Source organism: Typopeltis vanoorti, chromosome 19 (genome assembly GCF_054136105.1).
Source record: "Typopeltis vanoorti isolate ZY-2024b chromosome 19, IOZ_Tvanoo_1.0, whole genome shotgun sequence".
NCBI lineage: Eukaryota > Metazoa > Arthropoda > Arachnida > Uropygi > Thelyphonidae > Typopeltis > Typopeltis vanoorti.
In genome coordinates, this window is record NC_143567.1 from 95,600,041 (window position 1) to 95,616,920 (window position 16,880).

The 16,880-nt window shown below is 35.6% G+C and overlaps 1 protein-coding gene across 1 annotated transcript in view; it reads right to left on the reverse strand.

Moving 5' to 3' along the window:
• The window catches only part of LOC150096371 (putative ammonium transporter 3), a 62,182-nt gene that overhangs the window by 20,958 nt on the left and 24,344 nt on the right, over window positions 1-16,880 (reverse strand). Inside the window, exons 4-6 of the mRNA XM_090409044.1 lie at window positions 12,177-12,248; window positions 9,642-9,693; window positions 2,600-2,660 (exon numbers count right to left, since the gene is read on the reverse strand). Of these exons, the coding sequence (XP_090265170.1) occupies window positions 2,600-2,660; window positions 9,642-9,693; window positions 12,177-12,248 (185 nt within the window). The remainder of the gene's footprint in view (window positions 1-2,599; window positions 2,661-9,641; window positions 9,694-12,176; window positions 12,249-16,880) is intronic.

Sequence of the window (16,880 nt, forward strand, 5' to 3'; positions counted from 1 at the left end):
GCTTGCTTGTTGCAAATCTCAGTCAGTATGATATTTCACTCTCCTGAAAAAGTATATTAGAATGCTCAGAAAACTAGTAGATTTAAACTTAAGTGTTTAACAATTTCCACATGGTAATTGTACTGGACAAAAACTTTCAATATGTTCCCCATCCACAGAAGTCTTCAAAGCAATACTGTTTCATAGAGTTGCAAAACAACATGTAGATAATTTTGATAAGGCTAGAATTTTCTTCTCCCTAGTGTTGTATGCATGTATCAAAACAGATGTAAAATTTGTAAAACAGTATGTACTTGGCATTTTAAAGCGAGATCAAGCTTCTTTTCTTTATTTTTGGAATTCATCAAACTTAGATTACTCTTACTGCTCTGGATAGTTTCTCTGTTATGGAATGAGACACATCCTCTAAAACTCAACATTCTGTTAATATTTCATAAAAGTTATTGAATAAGAACAGCTGATAAGCAAAATGATACTTAGATTAAAGACTTTAAGTCTCATATGGAGCTTTCACTATTTTTTTCCTCTTGCAAAACAGACAACCAAGCTGAAGAGAATACATAATTAACAGACATTATTAATATTATTATTACCCAAGACCCCATGGAGTCAAAGACTCCTCTAGGAGGTCCTTTTATCATACATACAGCTCATCATACCATGCTTTAAACACAAATTCTCTGCAGACACCACACTCTCAGGCAAGGCATTCCAATCATTCACAACTCTGCATGAAAAAAACCTGCTTCTCACACCCTCTTTATACAATTTCCAGGGATGACCTCTGGTTCTCCCCTGATCTCCCACTATTTTCTGTAGAACCTCTCCAGCATTGATCTGATAACAACCCCTTACTAACTTGTAGGTCTCTATCATATCTCCCCTCTTCCTCCTGTCCACCAGACTGCAAGTTGCATCTTCTCAATCTTTCCGCATACTTGACATTCCAGAGGTTGGAAACTACCTTAGTCGGTCAACTCTGGACCCTTTCCAACATCTCTTCATCCTTCTGAAAACCAGGTGACCAAATCTGGGCACAATAGTCTGTGTGTGGCCTAATCGAAGCATTATACAGTGGAACAAGAATCTCCCTACTTCTACAAGTCAGTGTCCTCCGCATCATTCCCAGAAGCCCTTGTGTTGTCTTCACAATTTTGGTTATGCGTCCCCTAAATTCAGATCCTTATCCGCTATCACTGCCAGATCTCTTATTTCCTCCACCTCCGACAATATATCCTCACCAAGCATAAATTCTGCATCCCATTTTTGTTTTCCAAATTTTAAAACCTTACATTTTGCAACATTGAACTCGCATCCCAATTCCTGTGCCCAATCACTCACTCAATTTATTCAAGTCTTCTTGTAAGGCCACAAGATCTCTACTCTTCATGGTTCGTCCCAACTTTGCATCATCTGCAAACAACTGAATATCTCTATCCAAATCTTCACCAATATCATTAATATACAAGTTAAACAACAGTGGCCCTAAAACAGAACCCCGAGGCACACCACTAGTAAATGTATTTTCCTGGATATCACTCCCCCATACACAACTTGTTGATACCTATCAGATAGCCAGTCTCCAATCCAATGCACCAATCTAATATCTAACCTCATCTGCTCTAGTTTGACTATCAACTTATCATGAGGTAATCTATCAAAAGCCTTTGCGAAATCCAAGTATATTACTGTGTATCCTTCTGCTCTGATTATAGATTACAGAGATTGCCCTATCATTACTAAAATTAGGTTAATAAGATGCCAGGCTATTAGCCATATACAAAAGATTTGATTCATCATATTATTTGGTGAGAAAGCCAACATGGCATAGTATTCTTGTCAGATCTTATCATGTTGTGTCAACAAGGTTCTTACTTTGTTTGCCTATGGTACTTATGTGTTATAGGTTTCTAATCTCTCATTATAGGGGTTAACATAAAAGGAAAAATTGCATGAGCTATAGCTCATATGTTTAAGTAATGCTTTATTAAGTATCTGTTATTCAGCAATTTCAATATGCCATCAACGATGAAACACCATTTTAGATGGTCAATAAAATTATCTATTACTAAAAAGAGTTGGGATACCAAAAACTTATATTATCTTGTATCCAATGCTTTAAATGTTCACCTTTGTTTATTTATTGCACTTTTCAATGAATAGGACTACTTTTCCTTTCTGCCATCAGTTTTGAAACCTAAATATACGTGATAATCTCAACAAATAGTTACTATTCTATTTTAAGTGAGTTTTCACAATAAGAACTCATAAAATGAACAGTTTATTATAAGAAGTTTTGCAGTTATGAGGTTCTTTTATGCATTATTGCTATGGAAGCAGCTTCAGTTAAGAAACTGAAATATGGAGCAACTATTATCAGTTTTTTTTTTATCCACTTATATTGAGCCATATCTATAATTAAATATATACTTATCCATTAAAATTTAACATAGTTTAAAATATGAAATTCATGTGATGGGATACTGGTCTTATGAATTGACATTCCAAATAACTGGCATTTTTAAGCTCTTACATAAAATTCTAGTAAGATTTAATGGAAAATATAAGTAATAATTTCATGTGCATTTGATGAAACTACCTGTAATAGACACAAGAGAGGACATAATGCCATTGATGAGATTAAAGATGATGAATTTCTTCTTTTTTAGGACATAGCTAAAAAAAAAAGAGGAAATTATGTTAGTTTAAAAGGAATGTTGTAAAGATGCAAATGACAAAAATCTTTCATGGGGAAAGTTTAAATTGTAAACACACACATTTCTGTGATTATTTGGACTAATGGAAAGAAGAGGATGTATGGATAATAAAAAAAAAAAAAAATGCAAATAATCTGAACTTTATATTTTGTGTTTTACAAAAATACACTCATGAGCCAAAATATGACTACCCAACTGTTTCTGACTAACCAGACATATGGTTGGCTGGTGATGGCAGTATTCTAGTATGGGAATTGTTTTCATTGATTTATCTAGGTACCTCTCTTCCCCACTGAACACACCTTGACTGCTAATTCTTACCTGGGCATTGTTTTGGACCAGGTATTGCTCTACATGATGATGATGTTCAATGCATCTGGACTCTTCCAGCAAGACATTGCTAGTATTACGTTGTGCAAGCATGGTTTGAATAGCATATCCAAACATTCTGTGTTCTTGTTCACTAAATTCTCCTGATTTGAATCCCATTGAATATTTCTGGGATCACATGGAATGCAGCGTGTGCTGGCCAATTCCAGTATTTTTGCTCATTCACTGACATCCAGGATGCTTATTCTGTCTAGTTTGGCCAGAATATCTCAGGCCTTTCATAGTCTGGTGAAGTTAATGCCAAGATTAGTGCAAACAGTTTATCTCATCCAAAGGAGGTCCAACATGCTACTAGGTAGGTGGTCATAATATTTTCCTCAAAACATGATCTCTTATGACTTTGTATAACAGCTTATGCTAACTAATGGATTTTGGGTTAGAAAAATCATCTGAAAAATTATGTATAAGAAGAAAGTTTTTAGCATGTACATCCCAAGAAAATGTGACCAACTGTTGGCATGTTACTAAATTACCACTCCGAGGAATACACTCATTGCTCCTTTGGTAAGACATACGCTAAGAACCACAATCTTCTTACACACTTCACACTCATTGTGTTCTTTTACAAGTGCCAATGGATGGATCACATTGGTGTATGTGATTTTATGAACCAAATTTTCTGTGTATACACTATCTACCAATAATTGTCCTTACACTTTAGCAATTTACAATTGATACCAGCAGGCAAACTCTAATATTGGGTATGTCTGCCTTTGGCTTTGATCACCTCCTGCATCCTTTGAGGGAGGCATTCTACCAATTTGCAGCAGACATCAGGTGGAATTTGTCATTCTTCCATCAAAGCAGCACTGAGTTCTCTCAATTGGTGCTCCAGTTTGTCCCATAGGTGTTGGATGGGACAAATTATGTTTTTCATGAAACCATGTTTCATCAAATTATAATTTGATGAAACATGGGAATTAAAGGGTTTTAAGATATGCTCCTTCTTGTGATTATATCAGTTGCTTTAATATCATTTTTATTCTAGGTGTTTATCAGAACTTTTCAGCTCCCTCCCCTCATATATTGCATAATTTTATTATTCAAATCTTGGCAAATTAAAGAATCATGTGTTGGATAATCTGTAAACTGAATAATCGAGAGTACACTGTATATTCAACTTCTGCACAAAAGATTGTGTATACAAACCTGTAGTAGATCAGTGTCGTGTGGATAAGAAGAAAGAATGGAACACTATAATTATCAAATCCACCCGATCTTGAAATATTACTCAGACATTTTGGGTTGTGCATCCCTGATCCTATGAAGGTTCATGCTCTCCAGAAGAGGACAATCTAACTGATAAACCCTTCCTCAGGAAACCAGATTGTGTTACAAAAGGTTAGAGGTGTAAGCAACTGTAACCTATTATGGCAGAAACTGGTTTCCTGGTTTACACCTCAATCCAAGAAGAGAAATGTTATGTTTAGAGATCTGGGTATTATGAAGAGTAAGGGACAGTGAAGTGAGATCTTTCTTGAGAGAAATAAGATAGGAAATAGTAAGTGCAAATATAATGTTTGTTGTTGTTCTTGATATCTTTTGTCCATATCATTAATTTAGTTTAATTCTTTATCCAAGTGTAAGCAAACAAAGTTTGCACCTGAAGTATCTTCAGGACTGAGGCAACTTATGATAAACGTGGACCAAGCTCTCATCACTCCTTGTCTTAGTATCTCCCATAATGCAAAGCACGTCTCCTTGCAGACATGTATAATGCTATGCATTAAGAGAAGGGCCACTACCCAGACCGATTTTGACCTTTATTGAGGTCTTGTCAGTGGGGGCCAGACCCAGATAATAAGGTGGTACACCTTTTGGCAACTCATATAGGTAAATATGACTTCTCTATTGCTTCTGCCTTAGTATCACCACCTCTGAGTCTGACTTCCACTGATGAGACCTCAATAAAGGTTGAAATCAGTCTAGATAGTGGCTCTTCCCTTAATGCATAGCATTATACATCTCCTCAAGGAGATGTGCTTTGCATTATGGGAAATACTAAGACAAGGAGTGATGAGAACTTGGCTCACCTTTACCACAAGTTGCCTCAGTCCTGAAGATACTTCCAGTGCAAACTTTGTTTGCTTACACTTGGATAATGCGCGTCCATAGCGCAATTGGAAGAACGACGGTACATTGTGCCCTTCGATTGGAATAGGCCTAAGTTTGATTCTCGTCACGACGAGAGGAATCTTTGTCTGGACGATTTTCAATCGAAGGTGAGTTAGCTGATCTCATACGGAGGTAGCAGGGTTTTTTCTCCTGGAAACTCTGGTTTTTCATCCCACATACAGACAAATCGGCCCTTCAGAACACACGCAATTTACAGACATAGAATACCAGTTGTGGTGGAGGTGGGCAGTAGACAGTAGATGGCATTGATGGAGATGATTCATAGCAGAGGTTCGGTGTAGCGGTTGAGACAGTTGTAGGTGCCCTCCCGCGATGAGTCTTCGGACTCTTCGGAGGTGTCAGGAATAATAATAATAAAGGATTAAACTAAATTTATTATAGTCTAACCAAGTGGGAAAAAACTTCCAACATTTTTGTCCATATCGTTCTTTATTTTTTTTTTAATCATGTTGTGCTATCAAATTACTGATCTACCTCATCTTTGATGTCAAGTTACTGGTGCCCATCAATTATCAGACAATCTCTTCACATCCTCTCCAGCACCATTCATTCCATTCGTTGCATTTTATTATTGTTGCAGTATCCATTACCTTTGTCTCCTTATCCACTTTTCCCATGTTTCATTGTGTGCATTTCAGTCTCTCTTTCTCTGATTGTCAAGTTAAACTGCCATACATCATTGCTAGTAGTACACACCCTTTATAAATCTTTTTTTTTTTAAACAGTTCAGTAGAATTTGTTTATGAATATCTCTAAAACAGGTTAAAACTTTCCATCATAATTGTTATTTTAGCTCATATTTCATTTTCAAATTTAGAAAAAATGTATGAATTCATTAGTTCAGTCTGTTTTGATTTCTCCATATTTATTTGTAGGCCTAGGTTTGTTTAATTTAATTCTGTACCATGTAATTCTAGTTCTTTTGATGATGTTGCTGTTAGTCTTCAGTGAATCATAGATTACCCATATATTCTCATTTACTTGAAAACCTCCAAAACTCTTTGAACACTAAAAGGAGTATATATGCATTACCATGCTTCTATCCCCAAAAACAGCATTGATGTATGTTCATCAAATTTTAACTATAGTGAAGCCATACATTTATATCAGTTTTTGAATTTATCTTAGCTACATCCCAGTTTTTTGTTCATGCATTTGTGCCATAGAAGGTGAGTTTTGTCTAAGTGCAGGGATCACCCATCTTAAACTAGTAGACCAGTAAAAGTGAGATGTATTTTTAGTTCAACACTAAAAGGATTAATACTGTTTTCTCCTAATTTCAGTTTTCTTATAGCATATTCAAAAGTTGTTTGTGGTGAATAGTTTTGATCAAATGAAGTTTATTTGTTTTACTCCCTTTTTATTTCTGTTTCTCTTTGTTTTCCATCTATATTTATTATTGCTGGTGATCTCTCATATGTATATGAGAGATGATCAGCAGCATAATTTATTACTATGTGTTTCGAAGCTTATAATATTTTATAGAAATCTATTAAGTCAAAGGCTATTTCATACACAATGAAAATCAAATAATGGAAAAGAATATAATATGATATACCAATTTCCTTGGCTTTCAAGGAAATTGGTATTATATTCTTTAGTTTTTTCCATTATTTGATTGAAGCTGTATAAATGATCTAAAGTTGAGAATAGTGTTTTGAATCCTGCTTGTTCTTTTGGTTGATGGCAATTTAATATTGTTTATTCTGGTATTTGCTAGTTTATGAAGGACTGGGAGATACCCTCAATAATGCTCACTAATGCTATCTGAATAACTTGGTAGGATTTAATATAGAGCAACATATCAATAAACATACTTTTTTTTTATTTTGTTTAAGTTTTGAATTTGACAAAATTGAATAATAGGTGATAAAAATTTCAAATTTGAACTTGCTTATTCTTCTTTAAAGAGAAAATGAAAACAATCAGCTAAAGTCTTTTTATTCCCTTAATCCTGTTAATTCCCTTAATTCCTATAATCCTGTTAATTAAAACAAACATTAATTAACAGGATTTAAATAATTCATTGGTTAGAAGGAAGTATATCCAATACTGATTATTATTATTTTTTTAAGATGATAGCTGCTGTAAACCACAACAGGATACAGGAAGAAATTAATGCATATCATGAGAAATTAAGAAGTGGCAATGCCTAATGTTCCAGGAAATCCATATGGAGACAGAGGGTTTTTTTTCCTCTCTCTCTCTCTATCACTGCAGAGTGCTTGACTCTTTTCTGAAATTACAAATGTCCTTTCCATATGATATGAATGCTATCCTATCCTAATTTATGCTCATGCATAGGCCTACACATTTTACCATGTAGGCGTTCAGAACCAAAATCCTACGGAATAGGTTGGTTACTCCTTATTCCTGGAGGTGTCATGTCTGTTGAAGCGTGTTCACAGGACTGGTTTGCTTGTTCTGGGGGACGAAAAACCCGAGTTTACAGGTGAAAAAAATCCCCTACTTCCATATGAGACCGGCCAACTCACCTTTAGTTGAAAGAGACCAGATAAAGGTTCCTCATGTCACTGACGGGAATCTAAGGTCTTTCCGACCAAAGGACTTTGTCTATGCTGACTGAGCTACGGAGGCTTATGAATGCTATATATATATATGAATGAATATGAATATGAATGCTATATATATATACAGGGTGTTCGGGATAAATTTGACAGTTTCGTAAGGAAAAAGGAAATCTTCTTTGTATCTATTAAATTTAATGAATTGACAAAAAAACATTACAGGCAGAGTTAATTACAATACTATCAACAAGATTTACTCAAAATAACCACCATTAGCATCGATCACAGCTTCAATTCTGCTTCGGAACCTCGAACAAGCTGATGCTACAGTCTCCCTGGGAAGGGCCGCAAAAACTGTTTTAATTTTATCCATTAACTGGGCTTTTGTATTACTGGAAGTGCGATTGGTGTCTTTTTCAACTGCGCCCCATACAAAATAATCCATGGGGTTAAGGTCTGGGGAGTTTGGAGGCCAAACATTTGGACTGGTGAAGTCGTAGAAATTTTCAGACAACCATTTTTGACTTTTCCCAGAGGTGTGGCAAGGGGCCGAATCCTGCTGCCATACATACGGCCTACCATTGGCTACCCTTGTTATCCAGGGCTTGACTACAGTTAGCAACTCCACGAACAAAGCCCGAATTCCAATGCCAGGGTTCTTCAACACCTGTTTCTGCAGATTTGCGAGGAATTCTGCTGTACGAACGCAATCAGATCGTCTGCTAGGGATCTTTCTTCTTGCTACATCCTCGTAGTCACCATTGCAAGTCTCTAGTTCATGCCTGATTGTTTTTACTGTATTCAGGGAGCATTGGGCAGCAGTCGTAATATCCTTATTTTGATGGCGGGCACGAATCATCATGATACAAGTTATTCTCTTCCATGATTCAGGTGGGTTCCAGCTATCCATCCTTTCTGACATCTTGTATATGAATGAAGAAGGGTCCAAACTTTTAAATGAAGAGAAGTGTGTGTTAATACATGTAACTTACGGAAAAATATAATTAATTATAAATATGTCAAATTTATCCCGAACACCCTGTATATATGTATATATATCATTAGTCAAAATCTCATTATTCGTATGACTCAGTTCTGGAAATGCAAGAAATAAAGGATACCAAAACTGAGTCAGTCATCTTTCAGCATATGCATTTGCAATTTCAGTGACATTTGATTGTTTTGAATGCACTTTCAGTTTATTTTGCAAAGTTCACGATAAACAACTCTGCCTTATAAAAAAAAACTAGGCAACTTCAACGTACACCATTTTAACAAGAATTTGGTGGAGAATTTATATTCAAGCAGTGAACACCAGTGTAATCAGGAGTTAATGGATTATGGTGCACTGATTGGTTCAGAAAGGGAATAAATGAATGAGTCATACTTTTTCACTATTATCATATGCTTTTATTGCATTATGACTTTTTTTTTTTCAGTTATGAAAATCACTCTACAGGTAACAGTATCATATTTTATGGTTGTTCATCTGTGCATTGAATTAAATTTAAGAGAAATTAAATGCTTAACTTTTTCAGCATGAGTTGGGATGGTTTCTTGAAATCTCTCCCTGGAAAATATCTCTTAAGCTTCAGCTTCCTAGGAAACCCAATTGCTTAACAGTATAAATAAACATAAAGTTTAACTTCTGTTTATCTGTACTAACCATATTACAGATTCTAAAATGATCACTTAAATAGCAGATGAATGAATATATAGTATGTATATATATTTTTTTCTTCTTTTTAATCATCAATCTCACACATGAAGTTTCAGAATGTGTAGCACATTAGTGTGCGGGCATGGCTTAAGAGAAGAAATCTGTAGTTTTATATAAAATTGCTGAACTATGATATACTCACCTAAATACCAATGCCATTATTCCTCCACCAACAGAAGAATTGATTGTGGCTACTGCAGACCTTAATAAAAGAGAGAATTTTATAATATTAAGGAATACTTGCATTAATTTCATTAATTTATTTTATTTACTGCATAGGGAAAAAAAATAGAACATAACACTTGATAAATTGCTTAAGAAACTATTTTAATATGAAAAAGTTTTTCTTAATTGTTAAAATATTTGAATATGTTAATCTCATTTTTCTTTTCCCTATGCTGTCATAGCTCAGTGTTTTGTTTGTTGAAAAATGCAAAACCTTTATTTCAGGAAATAAAAATCATTCAGCAATAACATAAAATGTGGTTTCATAGGGAATATGAAGAAATATTGGTGGTGATGGTGGTGGTGGGGGGGGTTTAAGGGCGGTGATCTTAAATGAGGGTGATAATAGTAGTAACTCAAGTAGCAATAGGCCTTAGAGGATGAAATATATAGTTTGGTGTTGCTGTAATCTAGATGATTCAGAGATAGGTGATAATGATATGTATTGGCAAATTACCTAGTTACAAGTCTGATAATCATTATGAGCTTAATTATTATTATTATTATAACGGTGTCTCCATACTCATCGCGGGAGACCCCATGTTGACACACTAACCATTATTTACACAATACCTACCATACTTCTCCTTAAATTCGTTCACAACCACCCAGAGGCAACGCATTCTAGGAAGGAGTTTTTTACTTTGAGGGTTGTGAAGGGGTGCCTCTCACAATCCTCCAAGTAAAAAATCTAGTCCTAATACCCTTGTTAACCACACTCTTACATAATCTCCAGGGATGGCCCCTCGTTCTCTCCCTTCCTGCACTGGTCTTAAAAATATCATCAGTATCAATCCTGTAAAATCCCTTTAATAATTTATGCGCTTCTATCATATCTCCTCTTCTATGTCTATCAGCTAGTTTTTGGAGCCCACAGATCTTCAATCTATCCTTGTAGGGAACATCCCACAGACCTGCAACAATCTTTGTAACTCGCCTCTGAATCCTCTCCACCATTTCTTCATCACCAAGAAATCCAGGTGACCAGATCTGTGCACAGTAATCTAAATGTGGTCTTATTAATGTGTTATAAGAACAATAACTTCCTTATCCCTGCTTGTTAGTGTGTTCTTTAACAACCATGTAATTTGATGTGATGTTTTGGCAATCTTTGCAATATGCCCTTTAAACTTAAGTTCTCTGTCCACAATAACTCCCAAGTCCCTTGCCTCTTCAACTTGTTGCAGTTCAGTTCCGTTAATATAGTAAACAGCATGTGATCTCATCCTCCCGAAGTGCATCACCTTACATTTAGCCACATTAAACTGACAGCCATTTACCTCAGTCCATTTATACCATCAGCCTATTTAAATCATCCTGCAAGATATCTACATCATCTGAATTGACTATTGCTCTTCCTAATTTTGCATCATCAGCAAACAAGTGGATATTTCCTTTCAAAGTATTCCCAATATAATTGATGTACAAATTAAACAATAGAGGACCAAGCACTGAGCCTTGAGGTACACTAATTACTTGCCTTCTCCTGGACTCAGCTCCTCCGTAAACCACTCTTTGGTATCTATCCACCAGCCATCCTCTAATCCAAATCACCAGCTTCAGATTGATACCCATTTGCTCTAATTTATGCAACAGAGTTCCGTGTGAAATCTTGTCAAATACCTTTTACAAAGTCCAACAATATCACTGAGTAAGGATTTCCTTTATCCAACTCTACTGTTACTTTATTATAGGAAGTAAGCAAGTTACTGAGGCAAGACCTACCTTTCACAAAACCATGTTGCTGTCCACTCAGTCCTGAATTCTAATTTTTACCAATTTCTCCAAAACCTTAACCACCACTCCAGATTGGTGAGATGATTGGTCTATAATTTGGAACCTCTCTTGTGCAGTGGAATTATTTTCTCCTCTTTCCACTCTATTGGTACTTTACCAGAACTGAAGCTTAAATTAAACAGCCTGGTTAGAGGATGTGCTAATTCCCTTGCACATTCTCGTAACACAGGGGCAGATATGCCATCTAACCCAATGGCAGTGTTAGCATTAAGGTTCTGTAACATATTATGCACCTCTATTTCGTCTATCTCTAGACTCTCATCAGTCAATGACACATTTGACACTGCACTATCACAACCATTAATTATTGGGTCATTATTGGACAGAATAAATATCACAGGAGAACTTGGGTTGTTCATCCTGCAAAACAGTCAAACTAGAAATAAGAGCAACAACTTGCACAATCAACAGACATAATACATTGGTTAGCACTTCAAGTGTAATTAATTCATGGTGTAATTAATTAATATATGAAAAAAAAACTTTTTTTTTCATATAGCCATAGTTGCTTTTGCATAATCTAAAGACCAAATCAACATTGTAATTCAGCTCTGTCATGATAAATATGAGATCTATGCATGTTTTATTCTGGTTGGATTGCATTTATTTATTTGTTTTTAATTGGAGTGTGGAAGGAAGGGAGAGTAAGAATCAGAAACTTACCTGGCAGCCATTTTCCATTTGTGTCCTGAAACACCAAAAGTGCTACCACAGTTAAATCCTAACCATCCCCACCTAAAACAACAACAACAAAAAAAAAAACATTTTTAAATTTTTTTTCAGCATCCAAGCACATGTAAAAACTTATCTAATGTAAGAAGAAATGGAATTAGCAGTTTCTTTTTTATGTAAAGGTCAATCACATAGTTCCTTCATAAAGAAGCAAGCTGGAGAGATGCCTTGCTTCAATGTAAAATTATTTTTTACATTGAAGCAAATTTTTACATTAATTTTTACAAATATTTGAATCACTGCTGTACTCTCTCTGTGCAAGAAATTGAAAATGATATTATTTAAATGAATTTTTCACTTTAAATCATGTAAAGCATATTACTATAGCCATTAGCAGTCCAGGACAGTGTCTTCAATGACCTGCTTTAATGAATTTTGTGATACATGTTACCATTTCATCAACGTTTTCCTTTACAGCCTTATCCCTAACTTCCAAATGCAGGTATACAGTGCAGAAACTTTGGGCATAAGATCAATTGCAACCGAATTACCTTTTAGTGTAGGATAATATTAAAAAGCTGAGGAACACCGTCCTGGATCTACTCAAATAGGTTTCCAGGTGGAAAATTAATTTTTAGTTTCTAAAACTGTTGATTCACTCTAAGACGAATTCTATGTATCTACAGGAATCCATTGATTCACTAATAAGTGGAAATATAAGAGAACTAAATTTCGCACTGAAGGCAAACTCACTATATTGCCCATGTTGGCTATCATGTTAAAGCAAAATAAATATCACTTATAACAAATTATTTGAAAAAAATCAGCTAATGCCTTTCATTCCTGTATAGGGAGTAAGAAATTGAAGTCTTGTATTTCCTGAAAGGAAGTAGGCGGAGCTGTTTTACTCCTATTGGAAATTTTCGGTTGCTGGTCTCCGGCTTTAGATTGCTAATTTACTCATATCATGGCTGTTGATAATTTTCGTGGTATCGGGGCAGGAGTACGATAGACAAGTGCTATCATCTTGTGATCCTAAACTCTCCCACTCTTAGGGACATTTTTGTCTGAAATAGATTGAGTTTTAGGTGGATTTTTCTGAGATATGGAGTAAAAAAAACAAGTAAAAAATTCTGTGCTCAACAAACTTCTAGAGCAGCTGAAATAAGGAAAAAGAAAGAAAAAGCTCCTCTAGTCCATGACTAGAATTAAACCTATAATAGCCTTTCATTGCACAGGTAATAGTATGGTTTTAGAAAGTTTTCCACAAGGCTATGCAGGCACCCTGCATTGCTTCTCAAAAAAATCTACTACTGCCTTTTATTCCACAAGGGGAATAATAGTCTTGGCCATTTAGCCTTAACTTATGAAGATATAGTAGACATCCTTAGCAATCATAGACAGGGCCGCCGAGAGGGGATGACATCTGAGACTTTTGTCACGGGCACGGCATCAAAAAGGGCCCGACCGCAGGGCCCCGACGTGTCACATAACTGTGTTTATAATGCATGGTTTTAATTCTCGTAATAATACAACAATGATAAAGGATAATGGCATATCGAGAATGATACTGTGTTTTGTTTTAGACAGACGACTACGCTCTTTAGCTCGCCGTGAGTGTCCGGAAGACACTGATTCTCTCAGCACGGATCGCTGTAGTTATAGCGGGTGACGATGTCAATAGGCGTTCATTGAAGGTTGTTTTGCAGTTTGCTGCGCTAGCTAGTAATTGCATTCACAGTAACGTTCCCTGCCAGAACGCTTCGTTCTTGTTATTATTTTGATAGACGAATGTTTTGTGATTGTTTGTAAAGTAAACTTGTCAGCAATTTAAGTAAATCAGAAGGGTTTTGTCCTCTAAAACAAAAGTGGCAAATGTTATATACACGTTTGCCTGATCATGAAAAATCGCGACCTCATAAAGAGTGATACTTATCCTGGAGGCAATTAGAATGATCTCTAACTAGTAACGGAGTAAACAACAAAATGGAAAATTTAGTTATTAACGAAACAAAGAAATTTTACGAATTGCTTAAAAGATTGCTTCATGTAATTTTATATTTAGCGTCCAGAAATTTATCATTTCTTGGTGCTAATCAACAAATTGGTAATCCATATAATGGGAACTTTCTGGGGATATTAGAATTAGTTGCGTATACTAAAAAACATTTACAAAAGGTAAAAGAATCTCAAAACATCGGCCAACGACTTCAGGCCCATTATATATCGTGGCAAACTAATACTACGATATGTTTTCAGAGATTCTTTAACTCAAAATTGGATAATTCTTGATAGGTTTATTTATAGAATTTCTTGATTTTTTATCATAAAACTGGAGAAGAAATAGCAAAAAAATTATTAGAACGCTTCAATCAACTAGAAATTGCCATACAAGACTGCAGAGGTCAGGAATATGACAATGCTGCAAATATGAGTGGAAAAATAAAAGTTGTTTGGTCTTTTATTGAAAAAGAAAATGAAACTTCTCTTTATTCCCCATGTGCAGCACATTCACTGAATGTAGTGGGTGTAAATGCAGCTAAATGTTCGGAAAGTACAATATATTTTGGAAACTTGGAGCGTTTATTTGCATTTTTTAACTCAAGCCCAATGAGATGGCAAATTTTATTAGAAAAAACTGGCTGTTCCTTCATGGTCTATCTCACACTTGCTGGAGTTGTAGAATCGATGCGGTTAGACCGGTTGCTCAGAAGCTTCCAAGTGTTTTAAAAGCTCTAGAGGATGTAATTTTGACTGGAAATTAGCAAAGGAAGGTCATTCTGAAGCTGTTGCTCTAAAATGATATCTTTCAAGTTTCAAAGCAATACTTTTTGCAACAATTTGGTTTAAAATTTTAGCTTCCATTGACGAACGAAATAAAATATTGCAATGTAGTACCATATCGATTGATATTGCAACAGCAAATGTTGAGTCTCTTCTGAAAGAACTTGAACATTTTAGAAATAAGTGGCAAGATGTTCTCTCTGAAGCTACACTTGTTGCAATTCAATTGGGTATAACTCCAAATGTCGAAAAACGGTCGAAAGCGAAGAGAATAAAGCTAGCAGATGGGGATGATACACAAGGACATTTTAAAAGAACTGTGTATTTTGTTATACTGGATACAATTATTTTGCAACTTCACATGCGTTTCACATCTTTAAAATCATATACCAATATTAAATTTTCAAACAATGAATCATCAAGAAATTTCTGACTCGTGCAATAATTTAATGAATAAATAATAGAAAGACTTAACATTATCTCTGAAAGACGAAATCTATCGCATAAAAAAGATTTATAACGCCACGTTTAAAGATGTTATACCAGGACTAGATTTATTAAATACCATTTATAAATTTCAACTTCACGGTGTTTTTCCCGAAATATGTACTTCAATCAGAATTTTTTGCACAATACCAGTAACAGTTGCCGAAGGTGAAAGAGCGTTTAGTAAACTTTCAACAATAAAAAGCTTCTGTAGATCATCAATACTCCAGGAAATATTAAACGGCTTAGCTTTGCTGTCAATAGAACATGACCTGGCAATGAAAATTGATTATAACGAGATGATTAAAGATTTTTCGCTAACCATAAAGTGAGGAAGTGGATGAGGCAATAAAAATTTAAAAATTCTCTTTTTATTTAATGTTTGTGTTTTGTATATGGTATGTAACGTATCGAATTTTGAATTTATTGTACACTTTTTTAAATAAATGTTTAATGTTTTATGTGACTTTTTATTAAACAAAAGTGATGCACTCTTTTAAGTGGGGCCTGGACCACAGACTTGTCAAGGGCCCGAAGGTTTCTCCTGGCGACCCTGATCATAGATGGTTGGTCCAAGATGCAATTTTAAAAAATTGCTTCCAGGGAAGAGAGTACAGCAGCCATCTTGTGGCCCCTAACAACAGTCATTCCTCGACTTACGTCCGTTCGAATTATGTCCTCTCGAAGATACGTCCATGATCCTGTAAGAGAATAAATAACATTTTCGGCTATACTTTCGAACAAGACACAAGCGAGCGTAAGGTAAATCATGGACAGTGCTTTCAGCGGCAACCTCCCTCAGCATTCGGCACGTGTCTTCAACAGTTCCTCTGTTGATTTTATGTTTGAAAAAAAATTGGTTATGTGTGTGTATTTATCGCTAAATATTTCGGGATGTTTTGTGCAACATAGCCCCCTACACGCACAATCAAAAAACCTAGTGAATCACAGAAGAAGAGGCGAGCAATTGATCTTGAAAGGAAGTTGCAAGTTAAAAAGCAACATGAAGCTGGTAAGTCCGTCAATGTGATCGCACATGACTTCGGATGGTCTCATTCTACAGTGACGACCATTTTGAAAAATAAGGATAAAATTGTAGAGGCTGTGAAAGGACCTGCTTCCATTAAATCGCCGATAATGACGAAGCAACGACAAGGGCCAATCCTATGGAAAAGCTACTTGCATCATCGATAGAAGACCTGAACCAAAAGTGTATACCCCTTAGCACTGTGACCATAACCGCTATGGCACTAAGTCTCTTCAACATGTTGAAGGAGAAAGCGTTTGCACACCATGGCGCTTGGTCGCACGAAGGTTTCAAATTTAGTCGGCGAGTAGAGGAATTTTTGTAAGCCTTTTCTCGACCGGTTCCAGAGTTAGTCGATCTCTGTTAGGAGCAAGCAGGTTTTTCGTCCCGTAAACTCG